The sequence below is a fragment of the Trichoderma aggressivum genome, assembly GCF_033847375.1.
Source record: "Trichoderma aggressivum f. europaeum strain CBS 100526 chromosome Unknown scaffold_003, whole genome shotgun sequence".
NCBI classification, from domain to species: Eukaryota; Fungi; Ascomycota; class Sordariomycetes; order Hypocreales; family Hypocreaceae; genus Trichoderma; species Trichoderma aggressivum.
This window is the reverse complement of record NW_026946369.1, coordinates 373,134-392,850: the sequence shown is the minus strand read 5'-3', so window position 1 is coordinate 392,850 and position 19,717 is coordinate 373,134. Positions and strand designations below refer to the sequence as shown.

Genomic DNA, 19,717 nt, shown 5'->3' with positions numbered 1-19,717 from the left:
CTTAACAGCTTTTTATTATTCTTGTTTTACTTCTCTGTCGTGTCCTCTAGAGATTTTACCCCTTTTTCCATCTACATGAGAATACAGCCCTTTAGATCTCAGGCTACTGTTTTCGCACACAGTCTATGCTGTCTACTCCAACTTGAGCTGCTCAAACTGCTTAATTGTCTCCTCCAAGCTGTGCTTCTCCTGCTTGGCATCAGCCAATCTCTTGAGATCTCCCTCCTGGACGGCCGCAGACACCTTCTCCTTATATCCAGGATCCGCGAGGAGCTTCTCCTGCTTCTGGATGTTGGTGGTGGTCTTCTCGAGCTTCTTCTGGGCCTTTGTAATCTCGGCATCCATGTCCACTCGGCCCTTGACGTGCAGGAAGACGGAGGCAGCGGTAGAAACGGGGTAAGCAACGCTGCCCAGAGGTCGAGGAGCGTCGGGGCCGACGACCTCCATGGTCTTGACGCTCTTGCCGCTGAGCGACTTGATTGAAGACACTTCGTTCTTGCAAGTCTTGAGAGCTTCAGGGTTGTACGCCTGGATGATGACTATTTTTGATGTCATGTTAGATAATGGAGCGGGCTGATTTGTTATGGAAATCTACTTACTCTCAGCGTCCTCCTTGATGGCATACTCTGACATGAGCGATCGGGAGGCCTTGGTGCAGTCGAGCACAAGCTCATAGGCGGCCTCTGACGCCGGATCGTCAAGAATGGCATCGTAAGTAGGATACTTGGCAACCATGATGGACTTTGTCTCATCGCTGGGTCTTCGGGGCATTCTCTGCCACATCTCTTCGGTGATGAAAGGCATATAGGGGTGGATCATTGTGAGAGCTCCTTCCAGAGCAGTGTACAAAGTCTGGATGGCCGAGTTGCGCTCCTCCTCAGTGCCGTCGCGGATGATGGCCTTTGAGTTTTCAATGTACACGTCACAAAGCTCGTTGTACCAGTAACGGTAAACAATGATGGAGGACTTTGAGAACTCTCGATCGGCAAGGGCAATGTTGATCTCCTTGGCGGCCTGGTTCATCTTGTGGAGAATCCATCTCTCAGCCAGAGTCTTACCAGGAACAGCTCCAGTTTTTGAGGGAACAAAGTCCTGGGGAAGACTTCCCAAGACGTACTTGGTTGCTTGGAACTAATGCTGATGTTAGCCGCAAGAGAAGGAAATAACAAGGTGTTGGAATTTTCATGACATACAATCTTGTTGCAGAATTTTCGGTAACCGTGGATACTAATGACGGTGTTAGCGTAGTCGAGAGGAATCAACATTGAGATCCGCTTACATCTTGACTTCCAAGTTAATGTCGCCACCACCGGTTGTGGCATTAATCATGGTGAAACGGAGTGCGTCAGCGCCGCACTCCGGAATGCCATCAGGGAAGGCAGTCTTCTGGTACTTGGTCGCCTTCTGGACCTCACTGGGGTGCAGATTACCCTGAAGGAGCTTTGCGTGCAAATCTTCCAGTTTGATACCGGCAATGACATCGAGAGGGTCAACGACATTACCCAGACTCTTGCTCATTTTCCGGCCCTCTGAATCTCTGACGAGACTGTGGCAGTAGACCTCCTTGAAGGGAACCTGTCCTGTTAGCTTCAAGCTGAGCATGATCATTCTGGCAATCCAGAAGAAGAGAATATCCCAGCCAGTCTCGAGAACGCTCGTGGGGAACAGCTTCTCAAAGTCAAGTGTCTTCTCGGGCCAGCCCAAAGTGCTGAATGGCCACAGACCAGATGAGAACCATGCTATAATAGTGTTAGTGTCGACGTTGTAAATAGAGGCCGTATGAACTCACTATCAAGAACATCCTCATCCTGCTCAAGAGTGAAGGTCTTGTCAGGGAAAGCCGCTTGGGCTTTCTTCTCGGCCTCTTCTCTGGTTCTTCCGGTAAACCAGAGCTTGTCCTCGGGGATGCCCTCGGAGCCGCCCTCAATCTTGGCAAAGTATGCAGGGCATCTGTGACCCCACCACAGCTGTCGGCTGATACACCAGTCATTGATGTCCTCCAGCCAGCGGAAGTAGCTCTTCTCGGCGCTCTCGGGCTGAATCTTGATCTTGCCATCTCGAACGGCCTGGAGAGCAGGCGCAGCAAGCTCCTTCATTCTAACCCACCACTGGGGCTTCATAATAGGCTCGATAATGTCCTTGGACTTTTCACACAGAGGAACCTTCATCGGGTTGTCCTTCTTGTCCACATACAGACCCTTCTCCTTCAGAGCATCCTGGATGGAGTATCTGACATCAAAGCGCTTCTGGCCCTTGTATGGCCCAGCATTCTCGTTCATCAGTCCATCGTCAGTGAGAATGTTGATGAATTCCAGCTTGTGCTTCTGGCCAAGTGTGAAATCGTTGGGGTCGTGGGCCGGAGTCAGCTTGACGGCTCCGGTTCCGAATTCCATGTCGACATACTCGTCGGCGATGATGGGCATCTTGCGACCCGGGATGAATGGGTGGACGGCATTCTTGCCAATAAGATGCGTGTATCTCGCGTCCTTGGGGTGAACAGCAATACCAGTATCACCCAGCATGGTTTCAATACGAGTAGTGGCAACCTCGACAGTCTCGTCGCTACCCTCGATAGGATACTTGAAGTGGACAATGACACCGAATTCGACCTTCTTATCATATCCGGGGACATCGAGGAGCGTCCTTCCAGCGAGCTCCTTGTTCTGGACCTCGAGGTTCGAAAGAGCGGTGTTGAGCTTTGTGCACCAGTTGACAAGTCTGTTGGCACGGTAGATGATGCCCTCCTCGTGAAGCTGAACAAAGGTTTCAACGACGGCCTTTGTCAAGTTGGGATCCATGGTGAAGGCTGCATATTGTTAGTCACAAGGAATCAGAACTCCAAACCCTCGTTTGAATTGACGATACGCACCTTCGCGGCTCCAATCAAAAGAGCTACCCAAGCTAGTCAAGGCCTTGTTGATACGCTTGTGGTAATCCTCCTTCCACTCCCAGACGGTCTCAACGAACTTCTCTCGGCCGAGGTCGTGTCTGGTCTGCTGTTTCCGTCTCCAGAGCATGTTCTCGACAACACTCTGGGTAGAGATACCGGCATGGTCGCAGCCGGGAAGCCACAGAGTAGTCTTGCCTTGCATCCTGTTCCATCGGATCATGAGATCCTGAAGCGAGTCGCCCAGGGCGTGTCCCATGTGCAGGTTGCCGGTGACATTGGGAGGCGGGTGGACAATGACGAAGCTACCTTCGTCCTTGACGTTTCCGTCTGCAGTGAACTCGGGCTTGAAAAAGCCCTCCTTCTCCCACCAGCTATACCATGCGGACTCGACGGCAATGGGATTGTATGCCTTGAAGTGAGGGTCGTCGAACGATCGAATGCGCTTCTTCTCTCCGACGGGGGTATCTTCGACGTACTCGGGTAGCGGCTCCTCCTCTACCTTCTCCTTCTTTGCCTTCTTCTCCTTGACAGGAGCGGCGGCAGCGGCAGCAGCCTTTGCCTTCTTCGCTTCGAGTTTGGCGGCCTTCTCAGCCTTCTTGCGCTCCTTCTCCACTGAAAGGATAAGTTAGATGGCAGCTCCTGGGAGATGAGGTTGGACGTGGTAAAACTGGGGTTCCTTACACTCCTTTTCAGACTTTACTTTCGCAGGTCCCTCGGGAGCAGGGACAACGCCGGCATCTTGACCAGAAGCGTGCTCTCCAGGAGCAGCAGATTGGGTCGAGTTGGCAATCTCTTGCTTGACCTCGCCGGAGACCTTGGGAGGCGCGGTGTTGGTTTCCTGGATACCCTCAGTCGCCGCGACTATGAGCCATCCCTATTAGTGACAATCTCCAACAGCCCTGTTCTAACAGTAACGTACTGGGATTTCCTCGTCCAGAGTTGGTCGCCATGATTGCACGTGTGGTGGTAAAAGATCTTGCAGGATAAACTGACCGCACTCGAAGTGCTCGAGCCGCGAATCTGAACGTCGTGCTGGATGTTCTTCGGGGAAGCCCTAAAGTGAATTGGCCTCCTCGTCAATCCTAAGCGTCAAAAGTCCTATGATTGCGCTATCGGGATCCAGAGTCAAAGATTCTTGGTCTGAAATTTGAGTCACTGCCCTTATCAGGTGGGATGTTGAGGGGTGTGGCGGTGCCGCGGGGTTCAGATCGTAATTTGGGTTCCAATTAGCGATCAAGCCACAATGAGCGCCACAGACGCTCTTACATACATGGGCAAACCAACTTGACTAAGGAATTCCATGTAAACCGACGTTCTTCGGCATCATCATCATCTTTCCATGAAAACTTCTTCATTTTGTTTTCTCTTTCATTCAGTAATGACGCATTCACTATAACGAATTACTTGAGCACCTGCCTTTAAATAAGTTCAGCCAGCATAGTCTTCGCGCATGTTTGGCCTGGCCTCTTGTATAAAATGATCACCCGGCTATCCCAGCAAGCTGCGAGAAGCTGGCTTTCACGGAGAGGCCCATCAGCTTTGCGAAAATCCTATTCAAGCTCTTCTGGTAACAGCCAAACCAGATTTACATACGCTCTGAAAGCGGATGAAAAAGTGAAGGGATTTATTTAATCTTTTGGATATCAATTTGTTAATGCTTCTTAGATCAACTATGGAGAGCTCTTCGAGAAACTGAGAGGCAAAAAAATCCTGGAAAATGACGACGGCCACAACGCCGCAGTGCTCCTCGCAACGCCCAGCTTTGCCAAAGACCTAGAAAATTTAAATATCATGGGAGATTTTGCCAGACTGATGGCTGGTTCCGCGGAGGTGGGGAGATTCCATGTGTTAAGCGCAGTGGTCGACCATCTGGCAGCCCCGATAGGCTCGCTGAGGCCTCGCCAGGGAATATCAGTCTTACGAGGCCATTTGGATGAGATGTTGCCGCATCTGTGGCAGCAACATCTTCCAAAGTCCAAAGACGACGCAGATTCAGTGTCCGCTCTCACATTTAGCCTGGGAGATCCCGCGTTGACGTTGCCGCTGGCCAGAACTACATTCCACAACAACAGAGCATCTACACTTTTGTTATCCGAGTTTGACTTGACTCAAAGTCCTGCCCAACTTGCCCGCCAAACGGAAAAGCACACACAATTTGTGAAAGTCTCACTAGACGATGACCTCAAATCATTAGCCCATCTAGACATGTGGACGCCCCTGATGCCGTTGACGCAGCCCCGAACCGTGACTGAGAGTTTCGGTAACATCATTCGAGGAATTGAAGTTGACGGAACCACTATTCCCGCATCTACTGAGCTGGAAGACATCGTAAATGCTCTTCATAAACAGGATGCCCAGTCTGGAGTCTTATCTGGGCCAGTTGGAGTCTGGGCAATGGTCACTCCCAACCCAGAGACGTCAGGCGCATTGGAAGAATGGCTCGAAGAAGCCCCCGAGCCAATTTCGGCCCTACCAGATGTTGAAGACATTAGAGATACTGTGAAAGCCACCGCCCAGCATCTCAAGCTGCTTTATAGTCATGGCGGCCGCCTGTACAAGATTTGTAAGTGTGAAGCTCGTAAAGATAACATGTCTCTTAAGGCAACAAAGAGCTGATTATATGAATTAGTGAGCGGCGGCGGCGGCTGGGGAGCCAAGAAGGGATTATTATCCCTTGACCCTCAACGAACGCATTTTTCCCTGTCAGAAGAGGAAGAGATGCAGAACTTTATACAGTCAATGAACGGCGGTGGCTTCACTCCTGAGGGCTCACAGATCCAGTTCTTCATGTCCGCACTGGCCCTTCCAGACATTACGGAACCCTTTGCTCCTGGCGTTGCGTTTGGCGTTGCTGGAGATGTTGCGATTCCCAGAGAGCCTGAGCCAATTGATGGCTTCATCGGACAGCATTTTGGGGCTCTTTCGAACTCGGCCGTCTATCTCTCTGGCCAGGGCCTGCCCGGCGGTAAAGAAACAAAGCTCAGTGTGCCGCATTCACGGGTATATGGGAGGGAACCCGAGGCGAAGATGGGTGTTTTGGGAAACTTGACCTATGGATTGGCGGATGTCGGAACAATCGTGTTGGCAGGACTGAGGCACTAACAAGGCCATTCTATCTAATAGCTGTATATATCACCTCTCATCACCAACTATATACTAAATCCAAATAATCGCAACTGTCTATTCTGTCTTCTTCTTCTTCATCTCCAGTCCCTCCGCCAACGCCGTTGCAACATCATCCAAGCTGGTCCCTCTCTTTCTCTTCCCAATCTTCTCCTGTCCAAGAACCCCGTCTTCGGCAACCGCCTTGTAAACCCCAGCAATGCCCTCAAACACCGTTCTATCCCAGCCGCCCTCCTCATGGAACGTCTTGGAAATCTCCTCCATCTCCCTCACCCAACGATAGGCCTTTGGAGGCATCCCCGGCACGCCCTTTTCCGCCCTGGTTAGCATTGCCGGCACCATTTGGTTGAGCTCCAACTTCAGCTCATCCACCACGCCAAGCCGATGCGCCGTCGTAAAAGACTGCGTCACCAACGCCGTGAAACCCTTTGTGATGGATGCAAAGCACATCTTGAGACCGCTCGCCGCACCAATATCCTCCGAAATGGATCGCAGCTGCAGCACAGACGCGAGCTTCTCCCCGTCCGGCAACGATGTCAACGAATGGGGCCCCGAAACAGGAATGCTCGGCTGATCCCACACGGCTTCTTCACCCTCTTGGCTGGGCTTCTTAAGGCTCGGGGGCCCGCCCAGGATGCAGGCGTCGATGAACTTGACGGGCACCCTCGCCTTTTCAAAGAGCGCTACGATGCTCTTACACGTCGATGGTGCAACGGCATTCAGATCGACGTAATAAAGCGTCTCTTTTCTCGAACCACCCGACGAGGCGTCCACAATTCGCTGAGCCGTGGCCTCGGCATCGCGAGGCGGGACGACCGAGAAGATGACACTGCACTGCTGGACAAGCTCCAAATCGGACGACAGGAGCTCGACACCTGCATTGCGGGCTCTCTCAATTGTGTCCTCGCTAGAGACGAGCTTTTTAGTTTACAAACTCTATGTAGATTTAGTCCAAGTTCATCAATATTCCTACTCACCTTCGTCCTTGACAGTTTGTAGAGACGGGGAAGCCATGCGCAATTAAGAGCCTGGCAATGCCAGCGCCCATATCACCCAACGACAAGATGCCGACTTTTGTTGGCACACTTGTACTCGCCATTTTGATGGGTGATGTCTATCTGGTAGATTTTTTCTTATGAGAGAGGAGGGGTAGATAAGAACGATGTGCCTACCAGATTGCACTCTATAAGTTGCAGCAATGGCGTATTACAGATCTTAGCTGACGAAATAATAGTGTCCATCAAGTTATATCCGGGCCGCGATATCATTTGGATGCTATGGCGCTTGTCAATGGTGGATCTGCCCCTATCTCTCAGCAATACACCCATCCTTTTTGATACGCCTAAACGCGGCTTCTTGGGTCTACGGACGCTGAAAGTCACAGGCAATGGCGAAGCAACATGCCATAGCTTGACCCGAAAAGTAATACAATTGTAATGGCAACACACCCTGCTTAAATATATATATATGCACCGTCCTCCCATGCTTCAGATGGCATTTTCTGTAAAAACGAGTCCAATACTCCAATACCCTCATAAAACACGTTCCCCTTTACCAAAACATAATGATCCAGGTTACTCAATCATGTCGATGTCATCAGGGTTAGCGGGTGCAGCAGCCTCTCCGCTGGGCGCGGCAGCTTCCGCAGCAGGCTCTGGGGCACCGCCGTGGGCGTTGAAGTAATCCTCCATCTCGGCGTCCAGTTCCTCCTGGGTCTTCTTGAGTCGCGGCGTGTTTGTTCGTGTAGCACGGTCGCTTCCTCCGCTTCCTCCGTTTCCTCTGCCTCCCCGGCCGCCACGAGCAGCATCCTGATCCCTTCCACCACCCTCTCGTCGGGCACCAGGGCGGCGCCCTCCCCCTCCACGGCGGGGCGGCATGGGGCTTCTGGAGCGACTTCCACCCGGAACATATCGATCAATGCCCCTGCGAGCGGCATCTTCTTCATCGTACCGCCGAGGGGAGAGTGATCGAGATCTGCCACCAGGAGCAGAAATGCGTTCGGACAAAGGCTTGCCTGGCATCACAGCAGTATCAAACGGGTTTCGAGAAGGCCCGCTTGACATGACGCTCAAACGGATTGGCTGGCCTATAAGGTAGTCTTGTCAGTTACAAACATCTAGGCAGCGAGCTCATTTAGAGAGATGTACCGTTCGCGTTGGCACCATCGAATTGTCTCACAGCCTCCGCGGCATCGTCCTTGCTTTCATACGTTACGAAAGCTACGCCTTCGGACCGCCCAGACCGATCATAACGCAGTTGCAGCTTTGTAATCGGGCCAATTCTTCGGAAAAGTTCCTGTCGTCATGTCAGCCGCGGCTTCAGGGCATCCTTCATCCCCAAATTGACATACATCGAGATCTTCCTCGGTGAGATCGTAGTGGATATTTTCAACTCGGAGTCGTGCGCCGCGGGCCTCTCCCCTATGAAAGAGAGTCAGTAAAGGGGAGAGACTTTGAAGCATGGCTTCTCTGGTTTATGAGTAGGCTTACCCGCTGGGAGATTCGCGCCTGCGACGCGGTGCAGGGCCTCTGTTGCGATACGCTGGAAATCATGAGTTGGGTTCAACGGAGAGGAATTGATTCATAGAGGCAGGATGTGACTATACTGTTTTCTTCGTATCGATCGTGTACCCATTCGCTGCACCAATGCCATCAGTATGTATCTAGTTGTTTGTATATATGGTTTCTCAAGACCAACCTATCCAAATTTCGAGGCTCGTTGCGGAGAGACTGCGCGGTCGACCAAAGAGCTGGTTAGCGAGGAAATCACAGCGTAAGACCCAGTCACGGATCGGCAAAAAAACTCCGAAAATCGATTGACCGAAGGAGTGCGCAGAGCAATTGACGAAGTCGAGTGCCAGACGATTCAGAGGGAGGAGAGGAAGGGCTCAGTTTCAACCTTTGACCGAGTGGCAAGTCAGCCTCGCGTGCCAGCTGGAAGCCTGCAAAGGGGAACGACGACACGTACCTTTTTCACCCCGTCACGGGGATAGTCTTGACGGTCTTGACGGTCACGACGGCGGTCGCCACCGCGTCGGGTTCGAGATCCATTGCTGCGCTGATGGACGAGTTAGCCATGGTCTTGCGACTTCGGGGGAGGACGAGGCTGGCGGTATAGAGATGGGATGCGTGCACCAACCTTGTCCGCAATGATTTCGTCGAGGCCGCGGTCCATCTTATCAGAAGCCATTGCGAAGATGGAGATAGGAGATGCTGCAGATAGATGTACACTCGCGCGGGTCTGGCCTAGGGACTCGACGGTAGAGGATGCTTGGAAGAAGAGAAATGTTTTGAGTCGTGACAACTGAAGGCGGAATTGTCCTGCTAGAAATGCAGCGACGACTACTACTACTAGCGATGGAAGCCGGGAGCGGTACCACTCAGGCACATGCGTAAGAACAGGGGGGTTTCGGGGTGCCCAGTGCACTTGGTCTATCGCTACAGGTATGACTACAGGCGATGTGGGATTGATGGATCTTTTTTTGGCTCCCATCTGCTTTTGTCAGGCACACACCGCATTGACCATTTCCGACATTGAAGCGATTTACTCTACTCTTGGGGATAATTTTCAGATTGATCTAGAGCACTGAGAGAGTTGCATTGATCTCTGGCGGTACGCACTACCTTGAGTACATTGCCAGAACTGCCCGTAGCATGCGCTGGTGCTATCAATCCCATTGATCCATATGTCGAAATTTTATACTGCGATAGGCCTAGCCTGACATAATCGGAGACCCCTGATTTAGAGGCAATTGCTCGTATTTTTGACTCTGTCCTCTTCCCAGACCAGAGTACCACTTGGTACTAGCGAGGGCGTACAGTACCAGAGCACGAGCAGTTTGCTCTGCCTTCTTTCGCAACTCCTGCACAGACGACCAATATTCAACGTCCATGCCCTGACGCTCGTTTCTGCTGGACGCATCAGTGTCTTCTTCTTCTTCTTCTTCTTCTTCTTCTTCTTCGTCTCATCTAGCCCTCCTGTACAAGCGCCGCGCTGCTCTCCGGTCGAATTGATCGCGATAACGAAACGAAACCAAGCCTCTACACCATCACCACCGCCCACGAAAAATCAGGCTCCATGGCTCGTCCCATGGGGTCGGTCCGCCTCAAGAAGGCCAATTCCTCGACGTTGATCCTGGGAGCGGTGCTTTGCATCTTCATCATCATCTTCCTCGTCTCGCCCTCGAGCCCCGCCTCCACCGGCCGCCTGTCCACCATCGTCTCGGCCCAGCATCACCTATCGCCCCCTACCTCGCCGTACCAGAGCCCGCGGTCCGGTGCTGTCCAGGGCCCTCCGCCGGTTACGCGATACAATCTCAACAAGGTCACCGTCACGTCCGACCCCATTCGGAACCAGGAACACATCCTGATCCTGACGCCCATGGCCAGGTTCTACCAGCAGTATTGGGACAATCTCTTGCACCTCAGCTACCCCCATGAGCTGATCACTCTGGGCTTCATCCTGCCCAAGACCAAGGAGGGAAACCAGGCGACGTCTCTTCTGCAACAGCAGATCCAAAAGACGCAGCATGGCCCCGAGAAGGACCGCTTCAAAAGCATCATCATCTTGCGCCAAGACTTTGACCCTGCCGTGGCGTCCCAGGACGAAAGCGAGCGCCACAAGCTGGGCAACCAAAAGGCCCGCCGTGAGGTCATGGCCAAGGCACGCAACTCACTACTCTTCACGACACTGGGCCCGTCCACCTCATGGGTGCTGTGGCTCGACGCCGACATTGTCGAGACTGCGCCCACGCTGATCCAAGATCTTGCGGCCTTCGACAAGCCCATCATCGTTGCCAACTGCTTCCAGAAATACTACGACCCTGAGACCAAGAAAATGGCTGAGCGGCCGTACGACTTCAACAGCTGGCAGGACAGCGAGAATGCGCTCAAGATGGCGGAGCAGATGGGCCCGGATGACATCCTGCTCGAGGGCTACGCTGAGCTCGCAACATACAGAACTCTTCTTGCGTACATGAGCACTCCCGGTGGCAAACCGGACCTGGTGGTACCCCTCGATGGAGTTGGCGGCACCGCGTTGCTGGTCAAGGCTGACGTGCACCGTGATGGAGCCATGTTCCCTGCTTTTTCCTTCTACCACCTGATTGAGAGCGAGGGTTTCGCCAAGATGGCCAAGCGATTAGGGTGGCAGCCGTATGGGCTTCCCAACTACAAAGTAAGTCATCAAACTCTTTGTTCCAAGTTTCAAGCATATCTTATCTAACATTAATGTTCCTAGGTCTACCATTATAATGAGTAAATCAGCATTTACATTCGAATATTTTTCTCATTTGACAGTTCCCTCGTATCGCTTTATTTTAATAAGGTTACGGCTGTTGGGCTGAGCGTCGATGGCATTGGAGACGGGCTCGTAAGAAGAGGTGTAAGGGATCAAATGCCCACGTTGCATGATGCATTCTTCCCTCCTTACGACTCTTTGGAATCGATTTCTTCATAACACAAATGTTGGTCGGGGTGTCTTGGGTAGGAAGTCAGGGCAGGGTCAGGCACGGCGCGGCACGGCGCGGCACGGCGCGGGCGTTTTCTCGTTGAAAGCATCTAACCTCTTAACCTCTGGCATGTTGAGATTTATATAGAAAAACCTCCCTTCCCCCTTTCTTTTATATATCCTTTTCAGTCACTACTGTCGGATCGCAGGCATCAGCAGGGAGGAGGGGAAACAGACAAACCCAAAAGAGGGGGGAGGAGGAGGAGGCCATTTTTTCAGTCTTTTTTTCCAGTCACACACTTGCCTGGTTTCTTGTCATGGTCGATGGTCTGGAACCGCTGGTTCTGTTGAAAAAAAAGGGGAGAGGAGGTAATCAACGTTGTTTCTCAGGGGATGCTCGATGCGCTACTTTATCATATTGTCTTTTTAGTTTATGTTACTCGGGAAGGGGGCGGGCGGCAGTACAGTAGAGCCATGTTTTTACGCGAGTTGGAATAGAATCAATCAATGAATGCAATGCGCAAACGATGATCTTTTTTTTCTTCAGCATTTTTGCATTATTCATGAAGCTCGATCCACAGTCAAATCCCTTTGTAACCTCCGTACTGGAAGCAATTCGTCCAGCCCATCCATAGATATCCAAATCATTCAACATACCCATGTCTTCTAACAATTACAACGTTCGTACATATAACCCATCAAATATCCGAATCCAGAAAAAAAAAAACCAAGTCCTCTCATACCCCTTTTACGGCCCATCATATCTCCCCTCTGGCTCCGAGCACCAATATTGCACCAGCTTCCGCGTCCCCAACACATCGCCTCCTCTTAGCAGCGCCGCGACGTCGACGTTGAGCGGGCTGTCCGTCTCGGGATAGCCCAGCAGCATGCGCACGGCGCGCACGCACTGCAGCACGCTGTACGTCGGCGTCCACTTGTCCTTGAGCAGGTCGAGGCAGATCTCGCCCGACTGCAGCGCAATGTTGGGGTGCACAATGGTTGTCACGAAGCGCATCTTGGGCGGCTGCAGGGGATACTGCGCGGGGATTTGGATGTGAATGAGCCAGCGGCCCTCTATTCCAATCAAAAAGAATTAGCAAAAAAATAGGAGGAAAACAAAAAGGAAATAACGAGGAAGAAGGACACCGAAAGACGCACCATCGTAGCCCGATCCAATCTCCCTCCCGTTGATGACGGCCTCCCACTCGAATAAATCATCCTCATTGATCGGGCCCAGCCTCTCCACGCCCTTCTCCTCCTTGCGCTCCTTGCGCCAGCTCTCAAGCTCCTTGATGAGTCGTTTCGCTCCGCTTCTTGCGCTCATTGTAAAGATTGCGTCGCTGTGCTTTGTCGCTACGTTTGGGTGGTGTGAGGATAGACAAAAGGGGGTATCGCGTAGTGCTGGACGAGTATCGCTTCGCTGTAGATGCACAAGAAAAATGGACGCGAAAGAGAAACGCTCCTTATTGTAAAATATTATTAGGTATTACGGATATGGAAATGGAAACAATAACAAATAACAAGCTGCGAGGCTGGAGCTGGAGCTGATGGCAGGGATACGATGTCACCCGCAGCCGCGGTACCACGTTAGTCATCAAGCCGAGGGTGGGTATGGCGGCAAATCTCCCGTTTCAGCTGCTTTTAGAATAGAGGCCGTTCGTTGTTTACTCTGTGCTTTATTCGGATTACATGAAATGGTACTGCGATTCTAGCATGAGGTAGAGCCAGTATTTGATTGTTCCGCAGTGGAAACAAAAAAAAGATGAATCAATGGACGAATGGGTGGCATGGGAATTGCTTGTCATCTTCATGTCCCGGCAACACTCGTACGTCTGGCAATGGGTATCCTGGCACAAGTATATATTCATCATAATAATGCGAGCCTATTAAATCAAACTTTTCGCAGGCGGAAACAACTAGACCGAATCAACGCGCCTCGCCCTCTCTCCTCTTCCTTCGCACTCCCGTCGAAGTCCCTGATCCCGTAGTCGTCCTGCTCGATGTCGTCTTCCTGGTTGGCGCCGGCTCAATCCTCTTTCTCGTTGTTGAACGCGTGCGAGACGAGGCTGTTTCACGCGCGGGAGGAGACTCGGGTTCTACCTCGACCACTATATCTTCTCTACCCTTGGCAGCTTGACCCGGGCTCTCGTCCGCCAGAGCTAGCTCTTCGCTGGTCTCCTCGGAACTTTGCCGCCTTGACGATCCTTGCTGGCTCCAGCCAGAGGTCGACCCGGGTCTGCCACGGCGTGACATGGAACTCAGGTCTGACTGACCAGAGCCATGGCGCTTGGGAGCATGTGAAGCACGAGGTCCAGCTGTTTGATACAGGAAGGGGTCTTTGGATGTGTCCTCATGGATGCTGGATGGTCGAGATGTAGAAAGGCCAGACTTTGGCCGAGGACGCGAGCTGGAGGGAGGAGGAAAGTAGCCCATCTGAGGAGAGGCCTCGTCCTCTTCAAGTGCGTCGCTCCCGGAAGGCTGTCTTGACAGGGAGCCGGAGCCGGAAGCTTGGCGTGGAACTGACAGTCGAGACATTGACTCGAACTGAGCAAGCGGTATAGCCACACGCTCCTGACGCCGCCTGCGGTTTCTTCGCTCCTCCTCCTCCATGCGCCGCTGTCTCCGCTCGAGGGCCGCAACCTCTTCCTTGCTCAGTCGTACGTCAGTCCGGCCCTTGGCTTGGGCCTTTTCGATCCGATAGAGCGCCTTCTGCACCAAAGCCTCCTCCTTGTCATCCTCGTCTTGCTCGCCATCATCCGAGTAGTCCTCGTCGTAGCTGTCACCAGATGAACTACCCTCTTCGTCTTCCGTGTCATACCGCCGGTGCTTGCGGCGTACCATGCCATTTTCTCTATTCCCTTCCATACCATCATCGTCCGACACCAACTCTTCAACCCTGCCTCCGTATTGCGCAGCATCCCCACTTGTTTCCCTCCGCCCGCGCCGCGATGGTCTTCCCCATTGGGGCGCAAATTTGGGAGCTCGCGGCCGACCATTTAGACCGCCTCCCCGGAAAAAGCCTCATCGATAGGCTTGTCCATGAAACTTGCGTGACCCTAGATCCAATTAGCATGTCGGAGTCGCCAAATAAGGTTCTCGTATTGCTACTTACAAGAATACTTGCGCCGCTAGCTCCGATGAGCCACAGCAAGGTTGAGAAAGGAGAAGCAATGAGACCAATGGGAATGCTGACAACCAACAATCCAGTCCAAAGCTGGGAAGTAGTCGCCTTGAAGGTTCCAATCTCGAGGTCTCGGCCGTCGAGCTTGCTGATCAAAAACATGCCTCCAATCACAAAGATGATGTCGAAGAGCAGAAGCCAGTTGGTCAGCAGAGCGTAAATGCTGAGCATGAGGAAGAGGACGGCATAGTTGCTCGAGAAGTGGCCCAGGTTGTAGTTGACGCGGGACTGGACCTCAGCAAAGTTGGCCGGCTTGGACAGGCGCTTGAAGTCGAAGAACTCGGAGATTGGGCGCAGATTGGAGAAGCGGCCGCTCAGAGGTCCCGCGCGGAGGCCCTGGAAGCGCTCTCCAAGATTGAGGCGGGACGTGATGAGATCGAGGGGGATCTGGATGCGAGACATGTTGGATGGATGTTTGTTGTTCTTGTCCTTGTCTAGACACCGAACTTGTCTGTATATATAATCTGCGCGTGCGCGGGTGCGAGGAGCGATCAGGCAACAGCAGCTGTTGATGCCACGGTAATCCGATATTTGATGATGCAAGGAGCTTGGCTATGCGGCTAGAGAAAAGAGGACCCCAGTTAGCGAACGGCACTTGGTAATATCGCAAGGCTTGCGTGGCCGGGTACCGAATCCAAAAGACGGTTGCGTCAAGGCGGTGATGCCGCTATCAATTGGATTGGAGAAGAGAAGATTACCGTGCCAAAGAAGAGCAGTAACAATACGTACCAGAGCTGAAAGGCGCAGGTCCCTTGAAGCTGGTTGAGAACGCGGCTGGTGTCTGTTTTCCTTTTGGTTTAAAAGGAGTAAAAAATGTAGATCTCTAATTTTTTTTTAGAGTTCGGAGGTTCCTGAATGCCAGGGGGTGCGAATACGTGGCAAGTGGAAGCCAGAGATACGAGTGCTAGTACGTACTGCCTCAGCCACCCAAAATGTCTGTTTTGGGGCAAAGCCGGGCTATTCTAGGAATCACATGTGAGTTAGAGAGCCGCACTCTGAAGGAGCCATTGAAGTCAAGACAGAAGAGAAGAAGAAGAAGATGTTCAAGGGAATTCCATTGCATCCGAATTCAATTTTTTTTAGGAGTTTCAAGCTTCGTTTTTTTTTTTTTCGAATCATAGACGAGCAAGACGCGAAATTCAGTCATTACAGCACAAAGTAGCATGTACGTACCTCGAATGTCCCCGCAACCCCTCCTCAGGAAGCGCAGACCGCCACCTGATGGATTCGTCGTCTTCTATTTTCCTCCTCAGGATGAGAAAGGAAAGACGAAGAAGAGGAATGGGGAAGAAAGAAAGGAAGAAGAGAAAAGAAGAGGAAGAGAGAAAGGGAAGAGAAGAAAAAGAGGAGGGGAGAAGCGACGTGACAGGATGGATCCGTGGGCAATCGGGCAGCTACAGGCTACAGGCCGGACTCTTCCCAGCAAATGTTACATGTACTGCACTGCTACACTCTTATCCACCCCGGTGCAGCAACAGGTCACCGCTCTCTGGCTCCCGGTCAGCGAATGGGGTTGCAGACCAGCTGTCTCGCAGAAGCGACTAAAAAGCAGGCCATGTCTTATGTTGTTTAGCACTTGAACCTGTAAGATGGTGTTGCAATCGCAACATATCCGGGGGCCAACCTCCCCGTAGTGTTCTGGTAGTAAGATCTCGGGTACCACTAAGATATTTCTAGCGTCTCTAGTTCTTGATCCGACTTCTGCGACAATGCGGTGAACACCGGTTACCTCGTATGCTAAACTAGTAGTAGATCTTGATGAGTTTTTCTTTCTAGATGATTCTTCTATCCCCGAGTATCCGAACATCGAGGTTGAGACGCAACGCCCCATCACGCATGTCTGATGCGAACGTGCCCACATGCCATGAATGCAATGGTGGGAGCATGAACCCAGCTTGGGCACCCATTAAAGCATGAGTACCTAATGAAGAGCATGCAATCCTCATTTGTCTGCTGCACTCTTAGATTGCAGTAGCAATGCTTTTTGATCGGATACTGTCTCAGAGAGCTTACTTACCTACTACTAAGGTATGAAGCTGTTGCATTCTCTGCACGGACCTTTTCGTCCATGCACGCATCATCCCTCTCGTGGCCCAGCAGAAGGAGCGATTCGACCCAGCAGATAACTGTGACGTCTTCCTCCCTTCCGCCATACGCTCTCGTAGATTTGTACCTATGTCTGCTATGTGTAGTACCTTAGTAGTAGAGACTTCCCAACAGCTTCAATCACACCCTAGAGGAAGATCATCGACTAGCCCTCCAGGTACCCAGTACGAACTTGAGCAAGTACTAAGTCATCCTCATCACGTAGCATTCGCATAAAGTCGCCGAAACCAAGCAAGAATACACTCCCTGTCACCCCAACTCCATCCTCCACACCCAAACTGACACACAGACCTCTTTTCTCAGATATCAGGGTACAGGAACCAGATGCATGATTGGGACCGTACCGTGACGGCCATCATGAGGATCTACCCAGAGACGCACCGCCGCAGTCTGTACTATACATTACGATCTCTTCGTAACACTCTTGCTTTCTCGAAGCCCATACAAGCATCAAGTATTTCGGCTAGTATTATACACTGCGTAAGGTATTATTCATAGATACACAAAGTAGAAAAAAATAAGGCATGGACCCAACGCACAACCAGTTGATGCTCTCACTATGCCAGACCTGCCGTTCAAAGATGGGGTATATCGCAAACAAAGAGGAAACAAAAAGCGACTGAGATGAACAAAGAAGAAAAGAACATCGTAAAAAAAAAAAGAAGAGAGTCGAGCAAATTAGACCTCATAGAAGTAGTCCTCATCGAGCCCCTCTCGGCTCGGCACGATCCCACCTCCAACAGGTGCTTCATCCATCCTCACGTTGAGTAGCCGAATCTTCAGTCCGTATCCGCCCACCAGATTGACCAGTTTGCTCGTCTCGGCTGTGATCGGAGCCTGGTTCAGTATCATCAACATGCCGTCGAGCCACTCCGAGGCCACGCTATGGCTGGTGGGCCAGAGAGCCAAGATTGGGTGTTCCTTTGCATCCGCATTGCCAGTCACAGCATCGGCGGGGTTTACGAAGCTGTAGATGGTAATTTTGGTCGTCGACTTCTCTCCACCGCTGGTGATATTCTGGATCGTCGCCCCGCTAGCCGTCGTCTTGGAGTCGTCGGTAGACGCAGAGACATTGGACACGACAGAGCTTATAGTGGTGAGATCAATCTTCTCCTGCAGACTATTCAGGCCAGGATCTTGCGCCATCTGCTTCTCGAAATCGGTGTAGTGCAAATATCGGCGGTTATGGGACAGCTTGGCGAACCTCCACGGCTTCTTCTCTCCCGTCTCATCCCTCTGTGAAGCAGGCCGATGGAACCAAGCACCCTGGAGCAGGCACCGAACCCTCTGCTCCTTGACAAACTGCAGGGCCTCCTGTTTCAAGACATCTCGCACTTGGTAGAGATGCTTGCCCCACGTTTCCTCAAATGACATCTCAAGCAGCTCCATTTGGAGCTCTCGGAGTCTAGCAATGTCGTATTCTTGTAACTCGTCCTCCACTTCTATGACATCGCTCGTCCGGGGAGATTGGCCAGCAACCCGCTCGATCAGGATACGCACCAGCTCTGCCACCTTTTCAAAGTCTTCCTGTACGGCACCAGTAGCTTTCCAGACACGAAAGAAGGCATGCAGCCCAGCAATGTGCAGTCGGGGCCACTGCAACAGTAGTGGTCGAAACACCCTGTCATAGTCCTTGGTATCGACTCCCTGGTACCCCTTCATGTCCTCCATATCAGCCTTATCCACATCAAAATGCTCGTAGAGCATCATCGTCACGGCTAAGCTCGCACGGGCAATTGGACAGCGCTCATGTAATGGCTTGGTGGCCTGTTCCAACAGCAGCTTTTGGAACCGGTCCTCGTTCTTGCGCACGTAGTCGGTCAGGTCCATCATGCCGAGATATCCGGTCACGTCAAAGTCTTGGGCAGGGCTTTCCGTCTCGAAACCCAATCTCCTCCATTTCTCCGGGTTGTGCTTCCTGCCGTCTTTCTTGGTCGTCGTCGTGTCTCCTGATCCCTCTCTGAAATGGCCATTTGTTGTAGATCGGTCCGGTGCACTCGACAGATGAAGACTCTTGAGCGACCGCCTGTGCTCTGGTCGTTCCAGGTCCACCTTGACATCCCTCCACTTTCTGAAGACAACTTTGTTCAAGTTCTGGAATTCCAATGCAGGGTGGGCGAGATCTTGAAGACCGGACCCTTGCATTAGCTTGTAAACCGCCTTGATCAAGCCCAGGTCTTGCAGCCGTTTCATGAGCTTGGGCCACTCTTCGCCGGCCCCCTTTCCATTCCCGCTCGCCATGACGCTCTTAGTCGACAAGGCATCTCGAATCAGGGCGTTGACCAGCATGAGAGCGTTCGCACACAGGGCATGGTCGGCACTATTGAGCTGCTGCACAACGACGTCGAAGAACTGCGGGTACACGGCCACGGCCGGCTTCAGCGCCCGAAACCCAAAGGCTCCGTGATCTTGAGTCGGCGACTCGGGGCTGTTGGACTGAGAGTGTCCGACCAGGGCAACCAGAATCGACATTGCGCCCCTAAGGATGTTAACCAGGGGATTCGTCACAATCAGTTCCACAATGCGCTCCACCAGCTCGCTCGCGGTCGGCCCTTCGAAAATGTCCCAGCCCATGTCGACCTCGAGCAGCCTCGTCAGGCTCTGGAGCGAGTAGGCAAGAGTGTTGCCGCCGGAGCCCATGATGAGGCGCCGCAGGATGACGAGGCCGCCAGAGGAGATGAAGACGTCGGCGAAGGCGGGATCGTTGATGGACGACTGGAGCTTGAAGACGGCCATCTTACGGGCCGCATCTTCGGGACTCGCCAGGCGAGAGAGCAGCGCGGGGATGTCTGCTTGATCCATGGTGACGGTTTCGTGAGGATATCGGAGAGAAGAGGAGAAGAGACAAGGTTAGATTCACCAAACGCACGTGTCTTGGTGATGGTGCGTTGATGATAGAGTCATTGCTTTGTTTGGCGAGGATCAAACGATTGGGACAGCGTTTCGTGTACGGCGATTTCGCATGGTGA

The 19,717-nt window shown here is 52.3% G+C and overlaps 9 protein-coding genes across 9 annotated transcripts; 2 read left to right on the top strand and 7 right to left on the bottom strand.

Moving 5' to 3' along the window:
- Nucleotides 1-132: 132 nt before the first annotated feature.
- Nucleotides 133-3,840, bottom strand: Triagg1_1239 (uncharacterized protein; the record flags this gene model as incomplete). Its single annotated transcript, XM_062895287.1, has 8 exons — nucleotides 133-539; nucleotides 600-1,131; nucleotides 1,194-1,227; nucleotides 1,280-1,739; nucleotides 1,790-2,806; nucleotides 2,870-3,502; nucleotides 3,572-3,751; nucleotides 3,810-3,840. The coding sequence occupies 8 exons, from the start codon at nucleotides 3,838-3,840 to the stop codon at nucleotides 133-135; spliced, it is 3,294 nt and encodes a 1,097-aa protein (XP_062759578.1).
- A 526-nt stretch (nucleotides 3,841-4,366) lies between these two features.
- Triagg1_1238 (uncharacterized protein) lies at nucleotides 4,367-5,992 on the top strand (the record flags this gene model as incomplete). The annotated part of the gene is made up of 3 exons (XM_062895286.1): nucleotides 4,367-4,504; nucleotides 4,556-5,453; nucleotides 5,520-5,992. The coding sequence occupies 3 exons, from the start codon at nucleotides 4,367-4,369 to the stop codon at nucleotides 5,990-5,992; spliced, it is 1,509 nt and encodes a 502-aa protein (XP_062759577.1).
- Nucleotides 5,993-6,070: 78 nt separating this feature from the next.
- On the bottom strand, nucleotides 6,071-7,112 carry Triagg1_1237 (uncharacterized protein; the record flags this gene model as incomplete). Its single annotated transcript, XM_062895285.1, has 2 exons — nucleotides 6,071-6,920; nucleotides 6,991-7,112. The coding sequence occupies 2 exons, from the start codon at nucleotides 7,110-7,112 to the stop codon at nucleotides 6,071-6,073; spliced, it is 972 nt and encodes a 323-aa protein (XP_062759576.1).
- A 475-nt stretch (nucleotides 7,113-7,587) lies between these two features.
- On the bottom strand, nucleotides 7,588-9,202 carry Triagg1_1236 (uncharacterized protein; the record flags this gene model as incomplete). The annotated part of the gene is made up of 8 exons (XM_062895284.1): nucleotides 7,588-8,099; nucleotides 8,161-8,308; nucleotides 8,364-8,433; nucleotides 8,503-8,554; nucleotides 8,619-8,650; nucleotides 8,711-8,742; nucleotides 8,981-9,070; nucleotides 9,152-9,202. 8 exons carry the CDS (start codon nucleotides 9,200-9,202, stop codon nucleotides 7,588-7,590), a joined length of 987 nt encoding a protein of 328 aa, XP_062759575.1.
- A 900-nt stretch (nucleotides 9,203-10,102) lies between these two features.
- Triagg1_1235 (CAZyme family GT62) lies at nucleotides 10,103-11,272 on the top strand (the record flags this gene model as incomplete). The annotated part of the gene is made up of 2 exons (XM_062895283.1): nucleotides 10,103-11,188; nucleotides 11,252-11,272. 2 exons carry the CDS (start codon nucleotides 10,103-10,105, stop codon nucleotides 11,270-11,272), a joined length of 1,107 nt encoding a protein of 368 aa, XP_062759574.1.
- Nucleotides 11,273-12,209: 937 nt separating this feature from the next.
- Triagg1_1234 (uncharacterized protein) lies at nucleotides 12,210-12,785 on the bottom strand (the record flags this gene model as incomplete). The annotated part of the gene is made up of 2 exons (XM_062895282.1): nucleotides 12,210-12,535; nucleotides 12,620-12,785. The coding sequence occupies 2 exons, from the start codon at nucleotides 12,783-12,785 to the stop codon at nucleotides 12,210-12,212; spliced, it is 492 nt and encodes a 163-aa protein (XP_062759573.1).
- A 602-nt stretch (nucleotides 12,786-13,387) lies between these two features.
- On the bottom strand, nucleotides 13,388-14,302 carry Triagg1_1233 (uncharacterized protein; the record flags this gene model as incomplete). The annotated part of the gene is made up of 1 exon (XM_062895281.1): nucleotides 13,388-14,302. The coding sequence occupies one exon, from the start codon at nucleotides 14,300-14,302 to the stop codon at nucleotides 13,388-13,390; it is 915 nt and encodes a 304-aa protein (XP_062759572.1).
- Nucleotides 14,303-14,457: 155 nt separating this feature from the next.
- Nucleotides 14,458-15,044, bottom strand: Triagg1_1232 (uncharacterized protein; the record flags this gene model as incomplete). The annotated part of the gene is made up of 2 exons (XM_062895280.1): nucleotides 14,458-14,517; nucleotides 14,574-15,044. 2 exons carry the CDS (start codon nucleotides 15,042-15,044, stop codon nucleotides 14,458-14,460), a joined length of 531 nt encoding a protein of 176 aa, XP_062759571.1.
- A 2,382-nt stretch (nucleotides 15,045-17,426) lies between these two features.
- Nucleotides 17,427-19,550, bottom strand: Triagg1_1231 (uncharacterized protein; the record flags this gene model as incomplete). Its single annotated transcript, XM_062895279.1, has 1 exon — nucleotides 17,427-19,550. One exon carries the CDS (start codon nucleotides 19,548-19,550, stop codon nucleotides 17,427-17,429), a length of 2,124 nt encoding a protein of 707 aa, XP_062759570.1.
- Between the last annotated feature and the right edge of the window lie 167 nt (nucleotides 19,551-19,717).